This window comes from Amblyomma mixtum, chromosome 5, assembly GCF_055824585.1.
Source record: "Amblyomma mixtum isolate Tamu chromosome 5, ASM5582458v1, whole genome shotgun sequence".
Classification (NCBI taxonomy): domain Eukaryota; kingdom Metazoa; phylum Arthropoda; class Arachnida; order Ixodida; family Ixodidae; genus Amblyomma; species Amblyomma mixtum.
The window spans coordinates 141,282,753-141,301,720 of record NC_143016.1 but is presented as its reverse complement, the minus strand read 5'-3'; the positions used below and the strand labels follow the sequence as shown (position 1 = coordinate 141,301,720).

General features: G+C 46.3%; 1 protein-coding gene across 1 annotated transcript; it reads left to right on the top strand.

Annotated features, from left to right (window-relative positions):
- The first annotated feature begins 8,654 nt into the window (after positions 1-8,654).
- LOC149343914 (uncharacterized) lies at positions 8,655-18,067 on the top strand. Its single transcript, XM_089542522.1, has 4 exons — positions 8,655-8,762; positions 9,954-10,048; positions 12,672-12,921; positions 17,666-18,067. Exons 2-4 carry the CDS (start codon positions 9,982-9,984, stop codon positions 17,946-17,948), a joined length of 600 nt encoding a protein of 199 aa, XP_089398648.1. The 5' UTR covers positions 8,655-8,762; positions 9,954-9,981; the 3' UTR covers positions 17,949-18,067.
- Positions 18,068-18,968: the final 901 nt, after the last annotated feature.

The following is an 18,968-nucleotide window of genomic DNA, read 5'->3' as shown; positions in this document are numbered from 1 at the left end:
CATACAATACAGCTCATCGGTTGTTTTCATTGGTGATTTCAATGTAGACATTCTTTGTCCTGATTTGAATAATCAAAAACTTACTGATATGTTTCTTTTATACGGGTATGAAAATGTCATTTATGTACCAACAAGAGTAACAAACAATTCTGGAACCTTGTTAGATCTTTGTTTCACGAACTGTAGCTCAGCCGATATTGAATCTGGTGTTTTACTAGCGGACCTGAGCGACCATCTACCGATCTTTATTTTTCTAACCCACCTTACACAGCACACGGTGCGACCCTCGCGCACATGGATTCAGTACACGGTTATTAATGAAGAAACAATTAAGATATTTGAAAGACTAACAGCGCAAACAAATTGGGATGACGTTTACTGTTCAGAGGACCCAGTAATGGCGTACAATTTATTTTTAGAGAAAGTTGAGAACACTTATAAACAATCATTTCCAGTATTAGAATTCAGGAAAACTAGGAAAGTAAGAAAGCCGTGGATTAACAGAGCACTTTTAAACAGAATCAAGGAACGTGATAGACTTTTCGCTCTATTTATCAGAACTAGAGCTCTGGACTACTTAAATCAATATAAGAAAATAAGAAACAAACTAGGACATGACATTAAAAAAGCGCGCCATTCCTACTACGAAAACAAGTTTGCAGGTGTCATCAACAACCCAAGAAAAATGTGGCAAACCGCAAACCATCTCATGTCAAATACTCAGAGGAAAGAACTCAAGGAATTGAGTATTGAAGGCACAACTTATACGGGAACCTCGCTAGCAAATAAATTCAACGAACACTTCCTAAACGCAGGAGCATTTAATACAAACAACGCGGATAGCTCTAACCTTGACTGCAAATCATATATGGGTTCGGCTTGTGAGGACTCTGTGAGAGATTGCAGGTCTTATTTTTAAATAAACACAAAAGTATAAACAATAAACGAGGCGGCTTTTAACGGAAAGGAAACCAATTACAATATGAGCGAGAAGAAAGGAAAGGAACAAGAGAACAACGCAACAATACACGGGAAAAACACACGGGGGAACAGAACAAAGTGCTTATGATAAATGCAGGAAAAAGAGTCAAAGAGGAAAGTTCACACTACTTGTCTTATTTGAGCAACGAGCGGCGAGGACTGGCTGCGTGTCGGGTAGTCAAGGAGTCTCTTGGCGTTCCAAAGGCCGATGCAAGGCTACCGCAGCGTCAGCGTTCGTGGGCTCCCGGCACGGTTTCCAGGTCTGGTATCCCGGAAAAAGGTCACGTAGGCGTCAGAGGCGGCCGTGTGGAGCAGCTGACGGGTGGTCGGAGAAGAGTGGCGCCTGGGCCTGGTGGTTGAGGCTCTCGACGATGGATGTCCAGGTCTGGTGGCCCGGACGTCTGCGGCTAAGGCCCAAGCCCGGAACTCGGGGAGCCAGCAGAACTCGTCCACGTCCGTCGCCCACCGCGCTCTTCTCTTCTCTGCCACGTAATCCTCTTCGACCTGCCCCGCGTTCCCCTCCGCACGCGCTCCTCGTGCTTTGTCTTCTCCTCACGAACGCCGCTGGGTGGCGCTATCTCCTTACAGAAGGCCCCCTCTTCGGAAGTTTTTTCCAAGGGAAAGAACTCAACTTCAGGAGAGCGACACCAGACGCGTTCGACGATCGCAACACAGAACACCGCACCACAGCGCGCACACTACACACCACACACAATACGACGGTCGTCAATGTTCGAAGCGTTCACAGACCTTCGCACACACAGCACAGAGAGCACATGGAAAGTCAACGTAAAGCGTCCATAGAGGGCGAAGAAACACGGAAAGCATAAAAAGTAGATAGCCGACATTCAAAAACAAGCATGAACAAACAAAAACAATTCCAACAACAGGTGTGGGCTACATTCTTCTGTATTCCATTGTTCACATCAAACCACTTCACCGTCGCGAGAACTTTTTCGGCTAGTACTTCCGTTTTCCTTTGTGAAACCGTTTTCTCCAAACCGACCTCGGTTTCCACCCTGATTTTACATGTTCCCGTCCTACGATGTTATTCACTCTGTTCTCCCTTGCCTTCGACACAGTCTGCTGACACATATCACACGATCTGACATAACTCTTAATGTCAGCCTGTACACCGGGCCAGTAAAACTCACTGAGCACCCTAGCTATTGTTTGCCGTATTCCGTGATGGCCGGATAATGCACTCTTATGTGCCAACTTAAGAACTTGCGTGCGTAAGCCCTTCGGTACCACCGCTTGCTCAACGACTTGGCCGGGACACACTTGGTACGACCGGAAAAGAACACCGTCATCTGTATCAAAGGAGTGGGCGGTCTGTCCCTTGCCATGAAATATTTGCCCCAACTTCCTGCGACACACCTCTAAGGTCGGGTCTTCTTCCTGTTTGAGGCGAAACTCCGGCCGTGACAAGTGGAGTGTGTTCAGAGTGGGGCTTTTACTACTCTCTGAAACCTTTGCTGTCACCATACGGGAAGGAACATCGACCGCACCCGTCATGGCAAGGGAAACTGCCTGATCAGTGAGAACTGGCGGGTCAACCGGGAATGGAGGTTTAGCCCCGGGGACATTGCCTATTATAATGTCGTATAAGGGTGTAGACAAGCAGCGCGCGATGGCCTTACCCGAGAAGTATGGAGAAGAAATCACCACCTCCGCTTCCGGAACTTCTACACGGGTCCCATTGGCCAAGAATAATGTAGCCTTTTTCCCTGTTAGTGCCGCTGGCGGTACAAGAGACTCACGCACAACAATACCGGTGCTGCCCGTATCCCGTAATACCGAACCATGCTGGCCGAACACCTCGCCGTGCCCCACTGGCATAGCAACTTCCACCGGGTTGGAAGGACAGACCATCTCCCCCAACTGGCCCTCTACGCGCGTTACCTCTGCAGGGTTATCGGGATGTGAGTATCGAGGTGTCATGCAACAGGAGGACTCCTCACGGTCTCCTGGCCTCTTAGCTTTGCACGACTGGGCATCATGTCCTACCTCGCGGCACCAGGTGCAATACGATTGCTTCGGCTTCGTCCGACAATCCGACGCCTTGTGCCCAGTCTTGTCACAAAGAAAACACCGAAGGCGAGACTGTGGACCTGAAACCTCGTCCTTGGCTTTATTCACCGTATGCTCCCCCTGTTCTTTGAAGAACAACAAGTTATTTTGCCGCTGTGCTTCAAGAAAATGATCGGCAGCCTCCGCCAGCTTGGCAACTGTCTTGCCCTCCCGCTCACGTAAGAAAAGGGCTAAACGAGAATGACAGTTGTTCAGAAATTGTTCGCTCACAACCATCTCGCGAACCACCTCAAAAGTGCGGCCTTCACCCCGCATCTCGACCCAACGGTCAAAGAAGCTAAACAACCTGGCAGCATATTGCGAGGCCGTTTCTCCATCCTGGGGCTTGCTCTGGCGAAACTTCTCTCGGTACCCTTCCGCGGTGAACCTAAACCTCTGAAGCAAGGCAAGCTTCGCTTTGTCATAATCCACAGAATCCTCAGGCGAGAGCCGACCGAAGACCCTAAGTGCTTCGCCGCCAAGGCACAAGCTCAACGCCGTTGCCCACTTTTCTTTTGGCCAACCCTGTCCCGTGGCCACATGCTCAAACCTCTTTAAGTAGGCATCGAGGTCATCCCGCGCCTCATTGAACTGTGGTATGAGGCTGTGCGGGTTAATGGAGCTGGTCGATGAGACGCTACGCTCTCCACGGTCACTCGGCGGATTTGCGCCACCCTCCTTGAGCTTTATTTGTAGCTGCAAGTTCTGCGCCTCTAACTCCAAACGTTCCTTCGCAGCTTCACGCCCCGTCTCCAAATTCCGTGCCTCTAACTCCAAATTCCGTGCCTCTAACTCCAGCTTCTGCTTCGCAGCTTCACGCTCAGCGGCTCTCTCTTCCCGTGCCTTACGAAGCTCGTCCTCCACCCACGCTCGTAACTCCGCGCCGCACAAGCCCATGCGCTCGCCCAAAGCAACCAAATCTGAAGCGCTCATATTGTTCCTAAATTAACACAACAGGCAAATAAATAAAAACCGACCTTGTCCTGTCGTGGACGCCAAATTTGTGAGGACTCTGTGAGAGATTGCAGGTCTTATTTTTAAATAAACACAAAAGTATAAACAATAAACGAGGCGGCTTTTAACGGAAAGGAAACCAATTACAATATGAGCGAGAAGAAAGGAAAGGAACAAGAGAACAACGCAACAATACACGGGAAAAACACACGGGGGAACAGAACAAAGTGCTTATGATAAATGCAGGAAAAAGAGTCAAAGAGGAAAGTTCACACTACTTGTCTTATTTGAGCAACGAGCGGCGAGGACTGGCTGCGTGTCGGGTAGTCAAGGAGTCTCTTGGCGTTCCAAAGGCCGATGCAAGGCTACCGCAGCGTCAGCGTTCGTGGGCTCCCGGCACGGTTTCCAGGTCTGGTATCCCGGAAAAAGGTCACGTAGGCGTCAGAGGCGGCCGTGTGGAGCAGCTGACGGGTGGTCGGAGAAGAGTGGCGCCTGGGCCTGGTGGTTGAGGCTCTCGACGATGGATGTCCAGGTCTGGTGGCCCGGACGTCTGCGGCTAAGGCCCAAGCCCGGAACTCGGGGAGCCAGCAGAACTCGTCCACGTCCGTCGCCCACCGCGCTCTTCTCTTCTCTGCCACGTAATCCTCTTCGACCTGCCCCGCGTTCCCCTCCGCACGCGCTCCTCGTGCTTTGTCTTCTCCTCACGAACGCCGCTGGGTGGCGCTATCTCCTTACACGGCTGTTGCGGGTTCAATCTATTTGACTCCTACTACAGAGGCAGAAATATTTACGCTACTAAAAAAGCTAAACAACAGTAGTGCTTGCGGAGTGGATAACTTGAAAGCGCAACCAATAAAATGAGTTGCACATCTTTTTAGCCGCCCTTTGTCGCATATATGCAATTTGATCCTAAGTTCGGGTGTCTTTCCTGATAAACTGAAAATTGCAAGAGTATCCGTTGTTCATAAAGGAGGTGATAAATGCAGCCTTAATAACTACAGACCTATCTCTGTCTTGCCAATCTTTTCTAAAATAATAGAACAGGTTATAAATACACGCCTTCTAAACTACTTCCAGCACAACGACGTCATAGTAGAACAACAGTATGGATTCCAAAAATCTAAGTCAACGGAGACGGCCCTTCTATACATTAAAGATCGAATAATAGATAACTTTGAGCATAAATTGTACACGGTAGGATTGTTTCTTGATTTCAAAAAAGCATTCGACTCTATCAAACATGAAATCTTACTGCAAAAGTTACCCAACTACGGAATTAGGGGTGTTGCTCTCGACTTAATTAAGAGTTACCTGTCAAACAGATTTCAGTACACAGCGGTAGGCAAAGTGCAGTCAGATATTGGTATTATCGCATATGGGATACCACAAGGGTCTATACTTGGTCCATTATTTTTTCTGTTATATATTAATGATATTGTAAATATTCCACTAACCCCGCAAATTATCCTGTATGCTGATGACACTAACGCCTTTTTTTCTGGTGCGAATATTGTAGATATTGAGAGGCAGGCGAATGTCTGGCTGTGTAACTTATCGGTGTGGCTTGACGTAAATAAACTAGCCCTAAACACGAACAAAACAAAATATATTGTATTTCGACCAAAAAATAAATGTATGTCAGACATTCTTCTGCGCTTCGGCAATGAGCAAATTGAACGCGTTGCATCACATAAATTTCTAGGTGTAATCTTTCAGGAACACCTAAACTGGTCTACACATGTCTCAAAAGTTCGAACAGATATATCAAGAACGATTGGGCTCACCTATAAACTAAAGGATTTGCTACCGCCATGGTTAAAAAAGCAATTGTATTATGCTCTAATACACTCCCGTCTGCACTACTGTCTTCTTGTATGGGGTACGACCACAAAAACAAATTTAGAGAACCTACATGTACTACAAAAACATTTTCTGCGCCAAATAGAAAATGTCCCACGCCGAACTCATTCAGCACCGTTATTCCAAAAACACCGAATCCTGACTATCACAAACATCCTATGTAAAAAACTAGCACTAGCTATATACACTCAAATCAAACAGAATGCATCATCGTTCACTGAGAAATATCTTCATAAAGAACACATGTATAATCTCCGGCATACCATTTATAACAGAGACAGGATTCGTACAAACTACGGAACACAAAAGTTAACATATCAGATTCCTGACTTCTTGAATAAGCACGCCATGGTTATGAATATCATTACTGACAGTTCTTCAGCTCTAGCCTTTAAAAGAAACATTAACACATTTTTTTTGAGCACACAATTTTGACTATTTCCTTTTTTTTTTCTTTTTTCTGGGTTCCAAGTAGACACCAGATGGTTTTTGTTGTGAATGTTTTATTGTTCCCGCTTGTTTATTTTCTCTGCCTATTACTGCATGCGATTTATTTTGGCTGTTTGTTTTCTCGCAGTGTGACTTAGCCCTGTATGCTATGCTGTATTAATGTGTTCCTTTTATGTTGATCGAAACTTTGTTTAACGATCTGACTGTACCTGCTGTTGAGTGATGTGTTTGGGAAGGGGGGAAGGGGGCCGACACTGAGTCAGGCATTAATTTGCCTTTATGTCTGCCTCCTAGGCACCTATTACTGCTGCCTGAATAAAATGACTTTGACTTTGACTTTGACTAATTAACCTTTCTAGTCAGACCAGATAAATAAATGAAACCGAGTAAGAAATTGGCCGAGCTTGGGAATCGAACCCCGGTCTCCGGAGTGCGAGTCGAGCACGCTACCACTCCGCCATGCCAGCTTTTTTTTTTCTTTATTGCCTGGCTTTGGCTCATGACATTGCACAACAAAAATACACATAAAGCTATATACATACGACACTGTCGTGGTCAGCCAGCACGAGACTGGCTTCGTCAGCCTAAAATTCCCGCAACATACACAACGGCTCTAGTCTTGAGAGCCACTCAGGAGGCTCCGCAGCTGCTTATTGGATTGCAAGAAACCAGTCCATGCTTTCCCGAAAATAAATTCGGGCCGGTTGTGCGTCTTTGTCACAATGGTAGCCTGCCATTCTGGAGTGCCACCATGCCAGCTCGATGGTTTAGAATGAACAAAGGTGCGTATAGTGAATACGGTCTTTTCGTTCACTCCCATCTTCCTCCCTTCCCGTTACGGCGAGGTTTAGGTGTCCACCAAGATATGAGAGACAGATACATTTCCTTTCCTCAAAAACCAATTTACCAACGAGCAAGGCGTATTTGTGCGCGTTTCAGATTGGTCCAAATTGTCGTGACGTCACCGCGCGCGAATTTTTACCGGTGTCCACCAAAATATGTGAGACAGTTACTCCGCAACTTCCTTTCCTCAAATACAATTTCGGACTAGTGTCTACTGAGATATGTGAGACAGTTAATGCGTAATTTCCTTTCCGCCGCGGTGGCTCAGTGGCTATGGTGCTCAGCTGCTGGCCTGAAAGACGCGGGTTCGATCCCGGCCACGGCGGCTGAATTTCTTTGGAGGAGAAATTCGAGGCCCGTGTACTGTGCGATGTCAGTGCACGTTAAAGAACCCCAGGTGGTCGAAATTTCCGGAGCCCTCCACTACGGCGTCTCTCATAGCCTTAGTCGCTTTGGGACGTTAAATCCCATAAACCTAAACCTAAACCTAAACCTTTCCTCAAAGACAATTTGCATTTTCTTCATTACGGCCCCTCTTTCTTCTTTCACTCACACTTCCCCCCTTCCTGTACGGTGCGGCTCAGGTGTCCACCGAGATGACAAACAATTACAGCCCCATTTCCTTTCCTTAAAAAGCATTGCGTTCAAAGGGCAACACATCGCGCCGAACGGGTGGTGGCGTTCCTTGGACTCCGTGGCAGCGCTACAACACGCTGTCGCGTTTCACTCCTAAAGGCGAAGCTTAAGCGTCATTAATTGGCAGTTAATTAATGCACCAACAAAATGTGCAGTGAACAATCGCGTAGCAGAATGCAGCTCTCAGGCTTTCGCCTTTCACCACTTTAGCCGCTAAAGTTCCTCGTAATTTTTAGTTAATATAAATTTCAATAAAAAGTGTACTTTTATCGCCGTATTTTTTACGAGACCGCTATCATACAATACCTCATATTGTTCCAGATTACGTCTTACGCCGTCCACGGGAGCGCTGTGCTCGAAGGGGACCAAGCGCGGAGCGAGCGCGAGAAAGATCTAAAAGAATCGCCACCACTGGTCGGGTTTTCTCTTGGCTCCTGCATCCTTGGGTGATATCTGTTGGGTGGGTCCGTGAGCCCATAAAAATACTAGCCAAACATGCCGCCCTTTGGATGGTTAGGTACAGGCGTCCAGCAAAGAGCGTCAATGACCGGTTAAAATTTTATCAAAACTCTCGACCGTAGCCGCGAATAGAGTTTCTTTTGACACAACACATAACAAGGTCGAGACATGGCCGGGAAGCGTCAGATAAGCCATTGTCGGCAGAGAGGGCAATGAGGCTGCATTTAAAGCTACAGCAGTGGTTAGAAACCCTCCTATTATTACAATCTCTTTCATCTCAGAAGTGAACTAATTGGAGGCGCCGTGCAGCCTCCACTATGCTCGCAATCGGCAGTCCGACCGGACGCAAGTAACGACCCCTACACGGGCTTCCTTCTGTATCAGCGTAGCCACACTGCCTGCCTCGTACAAATAACCCTGAGCGAGCTATAAAGCACCACTGTCATCTGAGCGGGAGCAAGCCACACCTCCTGGAGAGCCATCACCCTGAAAACGCATCGATAGAGGTAGGAATTAAACCCTCAGTGCGTGCTCACAGTTGCTCCTAGACTTATTTCGTGTGATAATAGGCAGTGCGCGCATATTTTGCATCTGTAATAGAATTACTAGAGAAAAAAATATTCTTCGACAAGGCCTTACCTCCTACTGTGTCGTCGTGCTAGCTTTCTTCAAAGGGCTAACAAGGTTCGTTATTTGGGTGAAATTAGTAAAGTCTGTGGTGACTTGTCCTAAAATGGGTCGCTTGCAGCCAGAGCAGTTAGAGGTACTTAAAAAAAAAGACACTTTCTTCGTTTATACCCACTCCAGATATTGTGAATTCCACCACTCTGATACGAAAATCCGTCGCAAAAAGAGCATCGCTGGCACTGCTCATGAGATCCGTCAACCTATTGGCATTCCAGCATGCTTAAAGCATAAGTTAAATAAATCAAACTATGGTATACCACAAACAATGATATTGACTAGCATCATAGGATGAAGCTGGCTGTGCCATTAAGTACGACATTTCTTGACTTTTTTCCTAGAGCCCAGCTTCTTGTCACTTAAACAACCGTATCCAAGCGGATCAAGGAATAAACACTAAGGCCAACAGAGTGGCGGCTTATTTGCGCACCTGAAAAGACGCGGAATTAATAAGGTATAGAAACAAACCAGTTATAGAATGAAATTTTTCATAAGCTTTATTATAGAAGTATTCCTTTAGTTTTTTGCATCCTCGTGAATAATAATGCTCGCAGCTTTGAGCGAGAATATAATTGCTATGAGAACATTCTACTTATATACATCATTAGCGAAATTTCTTACGCTAACATCTAATTAACATTGTTTACTTGGAACTTTATCCCAAGCAAATACAGTGTTAAACTAGAAGTGAAGACAGAAAGAAGTAGTGCAGTGGAATAAATTTTAAGCGGCTGCTTCCTCTCGAAAAGGTGAGTCTGCTTTATCAAAAATCGGGAGCACCCATGTTGAATTTCGATGGAGGCGATGTTCTAGAGCCTGTGTACAGTGCGATGTCAGTGCGCGTTCAAGAACCCGAGGTGGTAGAAATTTCTGGCGCCTTTCACTACGGTGTCCCTTATAGCCTGAGTCACTTTGGGACGTTAAACCCTCACAAAGAAAACAAAACCAAACTTTTTTTTTCATTAATAACACGAAAAGTCGCTTTTTCATTTGTAATTTTTTCTTACTTTCAGCAAGTGCTGCTGTCGCATCATTGCAAATATGAAGACTATTGGCGCAGTCCTGCTCTGCGCAGCAATTGTGTCCGCCCAGGAAAGTGCGCGATTCGGTGAGTAGACTTGCCACAATATTCTTATCTCCAATATTTTGCTCTATGTTTCTTTTCTACTGAAGGTGGTTCTTTGTTAACTAAGAAGGCACACAGAAATTAGATGCTAAGAAACGAGATGTTATAGCGGCGTACTGAAGTTGAAGGATAAACGTTAGCTTTTTTAAATGGTAATTTATTCAATTCTGCACAAAGCGGCAGCAATCTTGAATAATTTTGCGCTTTCACTGTTAAATCTCCTCGCTTGCTAAACCTTCCGTGAAGCTGTATCATTGTCGTCGTCATCCTTGAGGTCTGCTCCAAGTGCTCCACCTCACTTATGCTAAAGAAGAATTTTGTCATTATTGTGAACAATCAATCATGTCTTGTAAGGTCTGCGTTTAAGCATTTTCATCGGCAGTACCACTGTAGAAATTGAACATAGTTGCCCTTCTAATGGATCGATACATAACAGCTGCGACGTCCCTTTTTTCTTTCATATGCGGTTTCCTGCAGCGTAGCGCGTTTCATGGTAATGAATTATTTGCCATGTGTGAGCCCCACTAGCATCTTTGTGGTTGTTTCCAGCACTACAGTTTTGGGACAAAATACCGCACAGAAGAACAAACGCAGAAATCCTTTGTTGGCCTGAGCTCACATTGAGAGTATCATCATAGTGACTTCTTTAAGGTTTTTATGAGTTCTTTCATGGGCGTGGGGTGGGCAGTGTTCTTTCGTGCAGTCTGTCCTAAGTGCACTACTGTTTGTGTTAGCTTGTGCTTAAATTTGCTGCCCATGACGCGTGAATGAGGAGGATCTTGGAGCAATAAAGTACGGTTATCGAAGAATGCTCAATTTTAAATGCAATGTCATTACAACTTTACCTCAATGTTTTAGGTTATGAATCTAACAAATCTGACTTGCGCGTCTCGCTTTTTCGGTTAAAACATGCATGGACAACTTTTTATTACACAGTTCCTACGGAGCAGTTTTAGTGGTATAGAGTTCTAATACTCTGGTTCTCTTTAACACGTAACAATGGGCCAAAACAACAATTGTGCTTTTTCATGCACTCAAGTGCAGCGCGCAAGTGCTGCAAAACATTCTAAATGTCCGTATCATTTGCCCGGCAGCCTGGTCAAACGAGCGCAGGCAGGAAAGAGTACATTTATTAACTGTTTTTACGGGTCATTGAGACGACGCTCGAGACAGGATCTCGGAGTGAGTTAAGGTGGCTTTTACGCTCTAGAAATTTCAGATATCTGTCATGCTTGGCTTGTCTGGTATGCTCTTGATAATGCCGTAAGGGCTGACACAAGGAGACAGTTTGCGCAAGCTTTTTATTTCCAAATTTCTTTTTGCTGTTTCAGCCAGTAGTTGGTTGCCGCAGTTTACTCCTCACTGCCGAAAACTGACGTCAGAAATGGGCAGAGTAGACGCATGCGATCTGTTTCATTGCTCAGGCTGCCGGTTCAGCTGCCTTCAGATTAGCGGCTGCTCAAGACGGGCGTGCTAATAATGAGGACAGGACCTAAAGCGCCAATGGAGAGCAGTGCGTATGAATCGTCGGAGCGTAACCACACTTTCGTGCAAATCATTCATGAGAATTAATTGTGCGCTTTTTATATGCCCGTGTGTCTTCACGTCTTGGAAGCAGCATTTAACTGAACATAATATCGTTTTATACGCTGTTTTCGCTGATGGGCTAGATGTTTTCTGAAATTCTGTAGCCTACGTATGAGTACATCTTCACGGGCTCAGAGAAAGCGGTTTGTAAAATGCAATTAATTTCCAGATGTAATTACTGACCTATTATAAAAGCGAAAAAAGAAAAATTCACCGACGATTACGATACTCTCTAATCGGATACTCGAGCGCAGCTTTTCAGGTAATGTAGTTTTGCGGCATATAAAAGCAAGATGACAAGAAGAGGAGGTTGTGTGTGGCGTGGCTGGCGCTGATAATGTGTCCCGTGCGGACTATTTCTCATCAATCACCGAGAGTGCGGTGGAGTGGGCCGCGACTGCCTCGCTAAACGGAAAATCACTGGTGGAAGCGCATGAGTGAGGCCTAGGAGCGATTCACAGCAGCCGGCGCGGACTGGTCTCCACTCATGCAACGCGCCGCCAGCAAGCCATCTCTGAGCAACTTGCACTACGGGGACACGCTCGCTGTGTACTTTGCGCCATAGCTTCCTCTAGCGCTTTCCTTTTCATGCTTCCGCGGTACCCTCTTCATTCGCTTCCTCCTCGCGCTTTTTTTTTTTTTGCTATCGCAGTCTTTCATCCTAACCGACCGAACGAGGCGCACAGCCGAGAATGAAAAGTGGAAAAGCAGAGCGCAGCAAGTGGATTATGGTTCATGGAGTTTAACGTCCCAAAGCTACTAAGGCTATGGGGACGCCTTCATGAGAGCGTCCCTCATAGCGTGAGTGGACAGCCTCCCTTACAGCCTGAACAGCCAATAGAATAGACCGTTACAAAGCCAAACAACTTAGAGCCGCCAACAGAATAGACATTTAACCAGCACAAACTGTGTTTTGTTGTGCTAAAATCCTAATTGCCCACTTTACACCATCCCTGCTCTAATGCTCAGTTTCCTTTTGGTACTTATAAATTTTGCGCATCCTTATTTATGTGTCTAGGCACTTGCACCTTTCCTGACGTTGACCTGGAGCCGGTGGTGGATGACGTTCTCAAGCGATTGCCCGAATCCTACAACTTAGCGGACGCGAAGCCGATAGATGTGCTGCTCGGTCTGAGAGTAGGCAACACCACCCTGGTCGGCCTGTCCAAGATGGAGTTGCAGGGAGCACCAAGACTTTTCTGCAGGAGGGGCAAGGCGATGCTTGAGATTAGTACGCACGGGTTTGCGCACTTCAGCGTACCGTGGAGGTGAGCGCATGTGCCAAACACCCCTTCAACCATTTTTCACCATATAGGAAACGTCAAGCCATAAGTGTTCTTTGTGTTTCCTCATAGACCATAATGAAATAATCTCTGTGGCTACGCACTGAACCTTGCGCGCTGCAGTTCGTTGTGCTCATTCAGGGTTATCAAAAAACTTAAAACGGAGATTCCACGTTCGCGGTAATGTAGATCCCCGTCTGAAGCAGCGCGAAATTGTTAATTCTGGCGTCCCAGATGAGCGGCTTCGGTGCGTCGTTCCTGACTCGAACCCTTCGATGGGCGCAAAGGGCCGTGCGATGCTTCGGATGCTTCCGAGAGTATTCGGATTTAGGATGTTTTCTCGATGCGTTTCACTTCACAGTGACCCCACTTGTTGCAACCACGCGTCCTGACATTACCATGAATTTATCCCGAGGCACGGGATTTGCGAACGGGTGGTCCCATGCCAGCAGTCGGCATCCAACTACGACAGTGACGCACGCGCATTGGCCGCTCACCTTGGTCTTTACTACTTACCGCTGTAACACTACACAGGCCGCCACGCTGACTGCCGGAGTGGTTGCGTGCCGCTTCCATGGCTCTCTGATCAGAGGGGCACGCCACCACCCCTGACTGCGAGCACAGACGGTGCTAGGGTGCTTTCCTCTCCCTTCGTTAATGCTGAACTCACGCTAAAGACGCCAATGCGATGCTCACGAAGTCGCGCTAATGCTGATGTGGCATTCGAGTTTACTGCTAAAACAGCTAGGAGTTTTACATGTCAGCGACAAAAATAGCCTAGACAATATTACAACATCGGAAGCTCCTATCTATAAAAAGGTTATGGTTTGTAGGGCTTAACGTCCCAAAGCGACTGAGGCTATGGGGACGTCATAGTTGAAGGCTCCGGATAATGCGACGACCTCAGGTTGTTGGACGTGTATTCACATAGCATAGCAAACGGGCTTCTAGCACTTCCCCTTCATTGAAATGCAATAACGGCGGCCGGGATCGAACTCACGTCTTTCGTGTTAGCAGCAGAGCACCGACTACTGAGTCACCTCGGCGGCTCCTCTCCATCCCGCGTGTTACAGAAATAAACGCGCGCAGTAGATCGCTTCTCTCAGCTAAACGGGTCGATTGTTCGAGATCAAATTTAGTACAGAAAGGGCATGTTTCCGGTAGAATTGTTTCAAGCTACATTTGCTTCGGTTACTTTCCTGTATCGATCAAAATCGTCGCATACTTGCATCTTCTGCTGTGGCGACAAAGGAAATCAAGCTGTTCTGTCAGCGATCACACGAGTGGCGCCATCTAATTTGGCAACCATGGAGATTCAACAAATGGGGGGGGGGGAGTGGGGGGTTCCTTCACCAAAGAATTGAAATTTAGTGGAATTTTGGCCAAACTACGTTTATTTTGCATCACCAATAAAGCAGTTGAAAAAGCGTCTTCAAACCTTTGAAAAACAACGCAAGCCCCCTCCCTTGCCGAACTTTTACGGCCAACAAACGAGATGGCGCCATCGGTGCGAGTGCTATCATAACCAACGTTACTCAGAACGGCGGGATTTTTTTCGCCTTCGGCGAAGACGCTGCGAATATACGATAATTTGCTTTGACCGATGAAGGCAAGTAACCCCAACAAACGTAGCATGAAACAATTCTGCCGGCCAAATGCCATTTCTGTGCTAATTTTCAGCTCAACCAATGCACCATTTTTGATGAGAGAATCATTCTACGGCGTGCGTTTATTTGCGAAACACGAATTATACAGGGCTAGTTTTTAACAGGTTGGCAATAAATAAACTAATAAATCAAGGAAGGTAAAAGTGATCACGAAAACAGACCTTTACGACAATGCTGTGCGGCAGTAAAGCGTGACCGACTGATGCAAGCAAGAACATGTCATCAGTGCGTTTAAAATATGTATCTTCCTTATCAGATTGTTAATGCGAAATGCATGCCGCTGAGGCATACATCCATGAGATAGGGCCAAGTAAATGAAGGCAGACCGCTTAGACTCTGGATATTGCGTGGTTTGAGCTATGTGGGCCCGTACTTTACTAGAGGAAGACATTCTTGTGCACGTCAGTCACCCTACAATCAGTTTAGCTACCTTGCTCTTAAATTTATTTTTTGTTTGGTATTCTCGGAACTGCAACTGTTGCCTAGCCTAATCCTCTGGCTGATATTGATAAAATCTCTTTTTGGCGGAGTGCAGTTGTACGTTCGAACCGTTTTATGACTCAACTGCGCCGCACTACACGCAGCAGTATCTTTTTCATTAAGAAGGAGAGGGATAGCCTCCTCTGTCACAAACAGGGGGCGCCGGCACACTATTCATAATGCAGGCACTAGAAGCTGTTTAGAGTACCGAATTCCTTTTATCCTCGCCTCCGGATTCAAATGCGTACTGAGGCCGCTAGGAGGTGTTTTCACTACAAGCCCCTTCGTGTTGCCGTACATATGTCCCATCGAAGGGTCGTTATTTTAGGAGCTCATTTAAAACCTGGAGTAAGTGGAACAGCTCAGACCGACAATTTTGTGAACTGACACCTAAAAAAAAAGGTAACCAGAATTTTTTAACGCTGTTCAAGCAACACGTTCTGCGCTAATGCATGTCCTACACGACAGCCTATATGGGTTGGAAGGTTTCAGCTGTCCGCAATTTATGTCTAAAGGGTTATTATATTTTCTGACAACACTGGCCTGCGGAATCCATATACTTTCTATACTTGGCCGCATGGGGACAATGACTGTAGTGCTGAGAAGTTTTTCCACTGTCTCCAATTCCAATTTCATTGTCACTACGGCGTACACGAGCCGCTCCGACCGACGGCATGGCTACGTGGAATATTTTTAGCAACCCTCTAGACCAGTAGTGTGCTCTCTCCACGGAAGATACTAATGTCTTTAGGAACACGCATCTTCCAGAAATGAGGGAGCCTACTGACAGCAGGCTTCATTGCTCCCGGTAGCTCTTTTGCGACGCAGCGTCAGGGGGCTGCCACCGAGTGACATGCTGGCAGCTCTTTAACCGCACACATAAAAAGAATATATAGCAAGGTGACGTATGGTCAAGCTGCCAAAAGGGCTTTAATGGCTCCGCGATTCACCACATTCACACTATAAGTCAGGTGACAGAAAAATACGCGCAGTATGACAAATGAATATGTATGTGCAGCCTTTGGAGGGTGCGGAATGCGAATTGACTGAGTCGAAACCCCGCCAGTCATGCAGGAATTCCGGAACCAGGATATTGAGAAGAAGCTCATGTAAAGCTATTGAAATATCTGTTTAATGGCTGCACAACTACAATAGTCTTGCATTATAAAGGTGCTAAACTGCGAATCATAAAAGGTGTCACCACCGTACTTCACCGCGTCAACTTCCCATGCTATACTACAGACTACTTCGCCTAGCACAAGCGGTGAAGTACTCTAAACCGCTTGCTTACTGGAGGTATTCAGAGAATTGTATTCGGAAGAGGTGCAGATGAACGGAAATGGAGAATACCTTAGTGAACTCTGATTCGTTGATAACACGGCCTTACTGAGTAACCCGCGGATAAATTTAAAAGCATGATTGAGAACCCCGACTAGGAAGCAGAACGGAGAGCCTAAAATAAATATCAAATATCTGAAGTTATCTCGAATAGTCTGGGAAGAGTACAAGAGTTAACAGTAGGCGGTGAACCACTGGGAGTTGTCCGCGATTACTTCCACTTAAGCTACGTAGTAACCGCCGGGCCGTACAAGGAGAGCGTAACCACCGTTCACATAAGGGTGCGAGGGAGTGCATATTACTAGCACATTCAGGTTACGAATAGCAGCTCACGAGTGTCCCTGAAGAATTAATTAAAACGGTTGTGTTTTCCAGTACCACTACTTACAGGGTGGAAACTTGGAGCGTAACAAAAGCCTAGAAATTAAGTTTAGGAGTGCGGAGTGATGTATGCAAAAAAATTATTGCTGTAGCGCTAAGGTACGGCAACATATTTGAAATGATCGGGTTAGACACTCAAATTGATATCCGGGTAGACATATAGAACAGCTGAGAAAAGGCAGGGCATGTAGTGATAAAATAAGACAACCTGTGGGCTTTATGGTAACCGAATCGATTCCGAGAGAAAGCGATCGTAGCAGGCGTGCACAGAAAGTCAAGTGGCGGATGAGATTAGAAAGTTTGCGGTGGTAAGGTGGCCACAGATTTGTAGTAAACGTACTTATGTTTCAATGAAGTTGATCATAACAGCGACTGCTGTGTGGTTTCGATTAATTTCTAGACGTTTAAACGATGTTCTGCCTCTTAACCATACCTGTATGGAGGAAATCAGTGCGTCAGAACAGTTTCATTTGATTTCATTTATTTTCCTTAAAGGCCCGGTGAGGGGCATTACATAAGGGGTGGGTACAATATTCGTTGGCGGCAAGTGTTAACACGATTACAAATGAGCATGAAGATTATCAGCGAAGGTCGCGGAGCACATGATGGCTGCAATGTCTCTGGGAAGGTCGTTCCAGTCCAGAATGGTAAGGGGGAAAATGAGGCTGCAAAAGTAACCGTGCGGGCACGTGGTCGAGAAACTTGGAAAGGATGAGAAGTGCGATGAGATATGCGGGTTGGCGGGACGATGTAGGGTGCGCAAAAAGTGAACTGTGGTAAAATTTTGTCTTGCTATTACGTGTTTACGACTAGACAAAGTTGAATATAACCCACTGTTCGCTTTTGATTTCATTTCCTTCTAGGCACTGCAGCGGGAAATCAGGAAAAGTGACCACTGCCTCCCCCTACGTGACTTTGAACATGCTGTTTGAAGTAAACAGCGCAACCGGTGACCTTGTTGCTCTGGACGTGTGGCTCACCTGGCTGGAGGGCGCGCATTTTTTACTGGAAGGAGTCAGTGAAGCGGTCGATATGGGAGTATCCATTGTGGTGACCAAGTTGCTGCCTGAAGTAGTCAGGGATTTCTGGGTCGAAACGCTGGCCGGGCACACACGTAACATCCTGAAGCAAATCACTTCCCCTTAGAGGGTATGATTTGGTAAGAGGTCGGGCTGTTCTGATGAGCGTTTCCTGCCAGGCTTGGCCATGGTACAAAAAGCGCTTTGATCACTGAAGTGACCAAATACATCTGTGTGCAACATTCGTCTGGGGCCTCCTTCTTTCCTGATTACTGTACTGGAGAGCCACACAAGTGCATCCTGCAAAATACACGGCAAAGAAAGCCGGTAAACTTATCAAATTTCTAGCAGTGACGAGCACGTTATGGCTGGACGATTTTATTACAAGTTATCCAATCATTCCTACTTTTTACAACCACCTTAACACGTTCCTCTTATTTTCCAGGTAGTTTGAGGTTGTTGCAAGCTACTGGTGGGGTTAGCCTTGCGGATTCTGCCACCAATTGCTCACCGTAGCTACCCTTAAATATTAAATAAGGTCGACAAATCAGGCACACAGCTGACACCCGATTAATCTACATAGCTCTAAACACAATCACCGGTAACAGTTAATAGTCTGCAGTCTAAATCCGAGTCCTGGAAGCCTCCTTTTTACACGATAATTTTCGCGCACGTAAACAATGTCCTAAAGGGAACTGTGACGGTCTCCTGTATTCTTGAGGGAAGCGAACAGCACACACCTTTCCGCGTTGTACACTGAAGAGCACATAAGATAATGTTCTATATCACCGTAGCCGCAACATGTAGTACACAGCGGAGACGATGCCAGACCTGTCTCATACATGCACGCAGGGATAAGGGCAAAGCCCGTGTGAATGCCATGTAGTAGTGTGGCCTGGGATCTTTTTAGTGCATTGGTCACACACGGCTTGATGGGTGAGCTCCACACAGTACTGAAAATGCCGAGCACTGTTTTTCTGAAGAATATCTTCGCGTTTGAGACACTTTTCTTCATGCATTACCTAACAGCGCTTTATGAGCGAGACTGTCCGCCATCTCATTGCTTATGACACCGACATGTGAGAACACCCGTTGAAATCGCATGGAAAATCCTCTGTTGTTCAGATTATGCATCATGCGTAGGGAG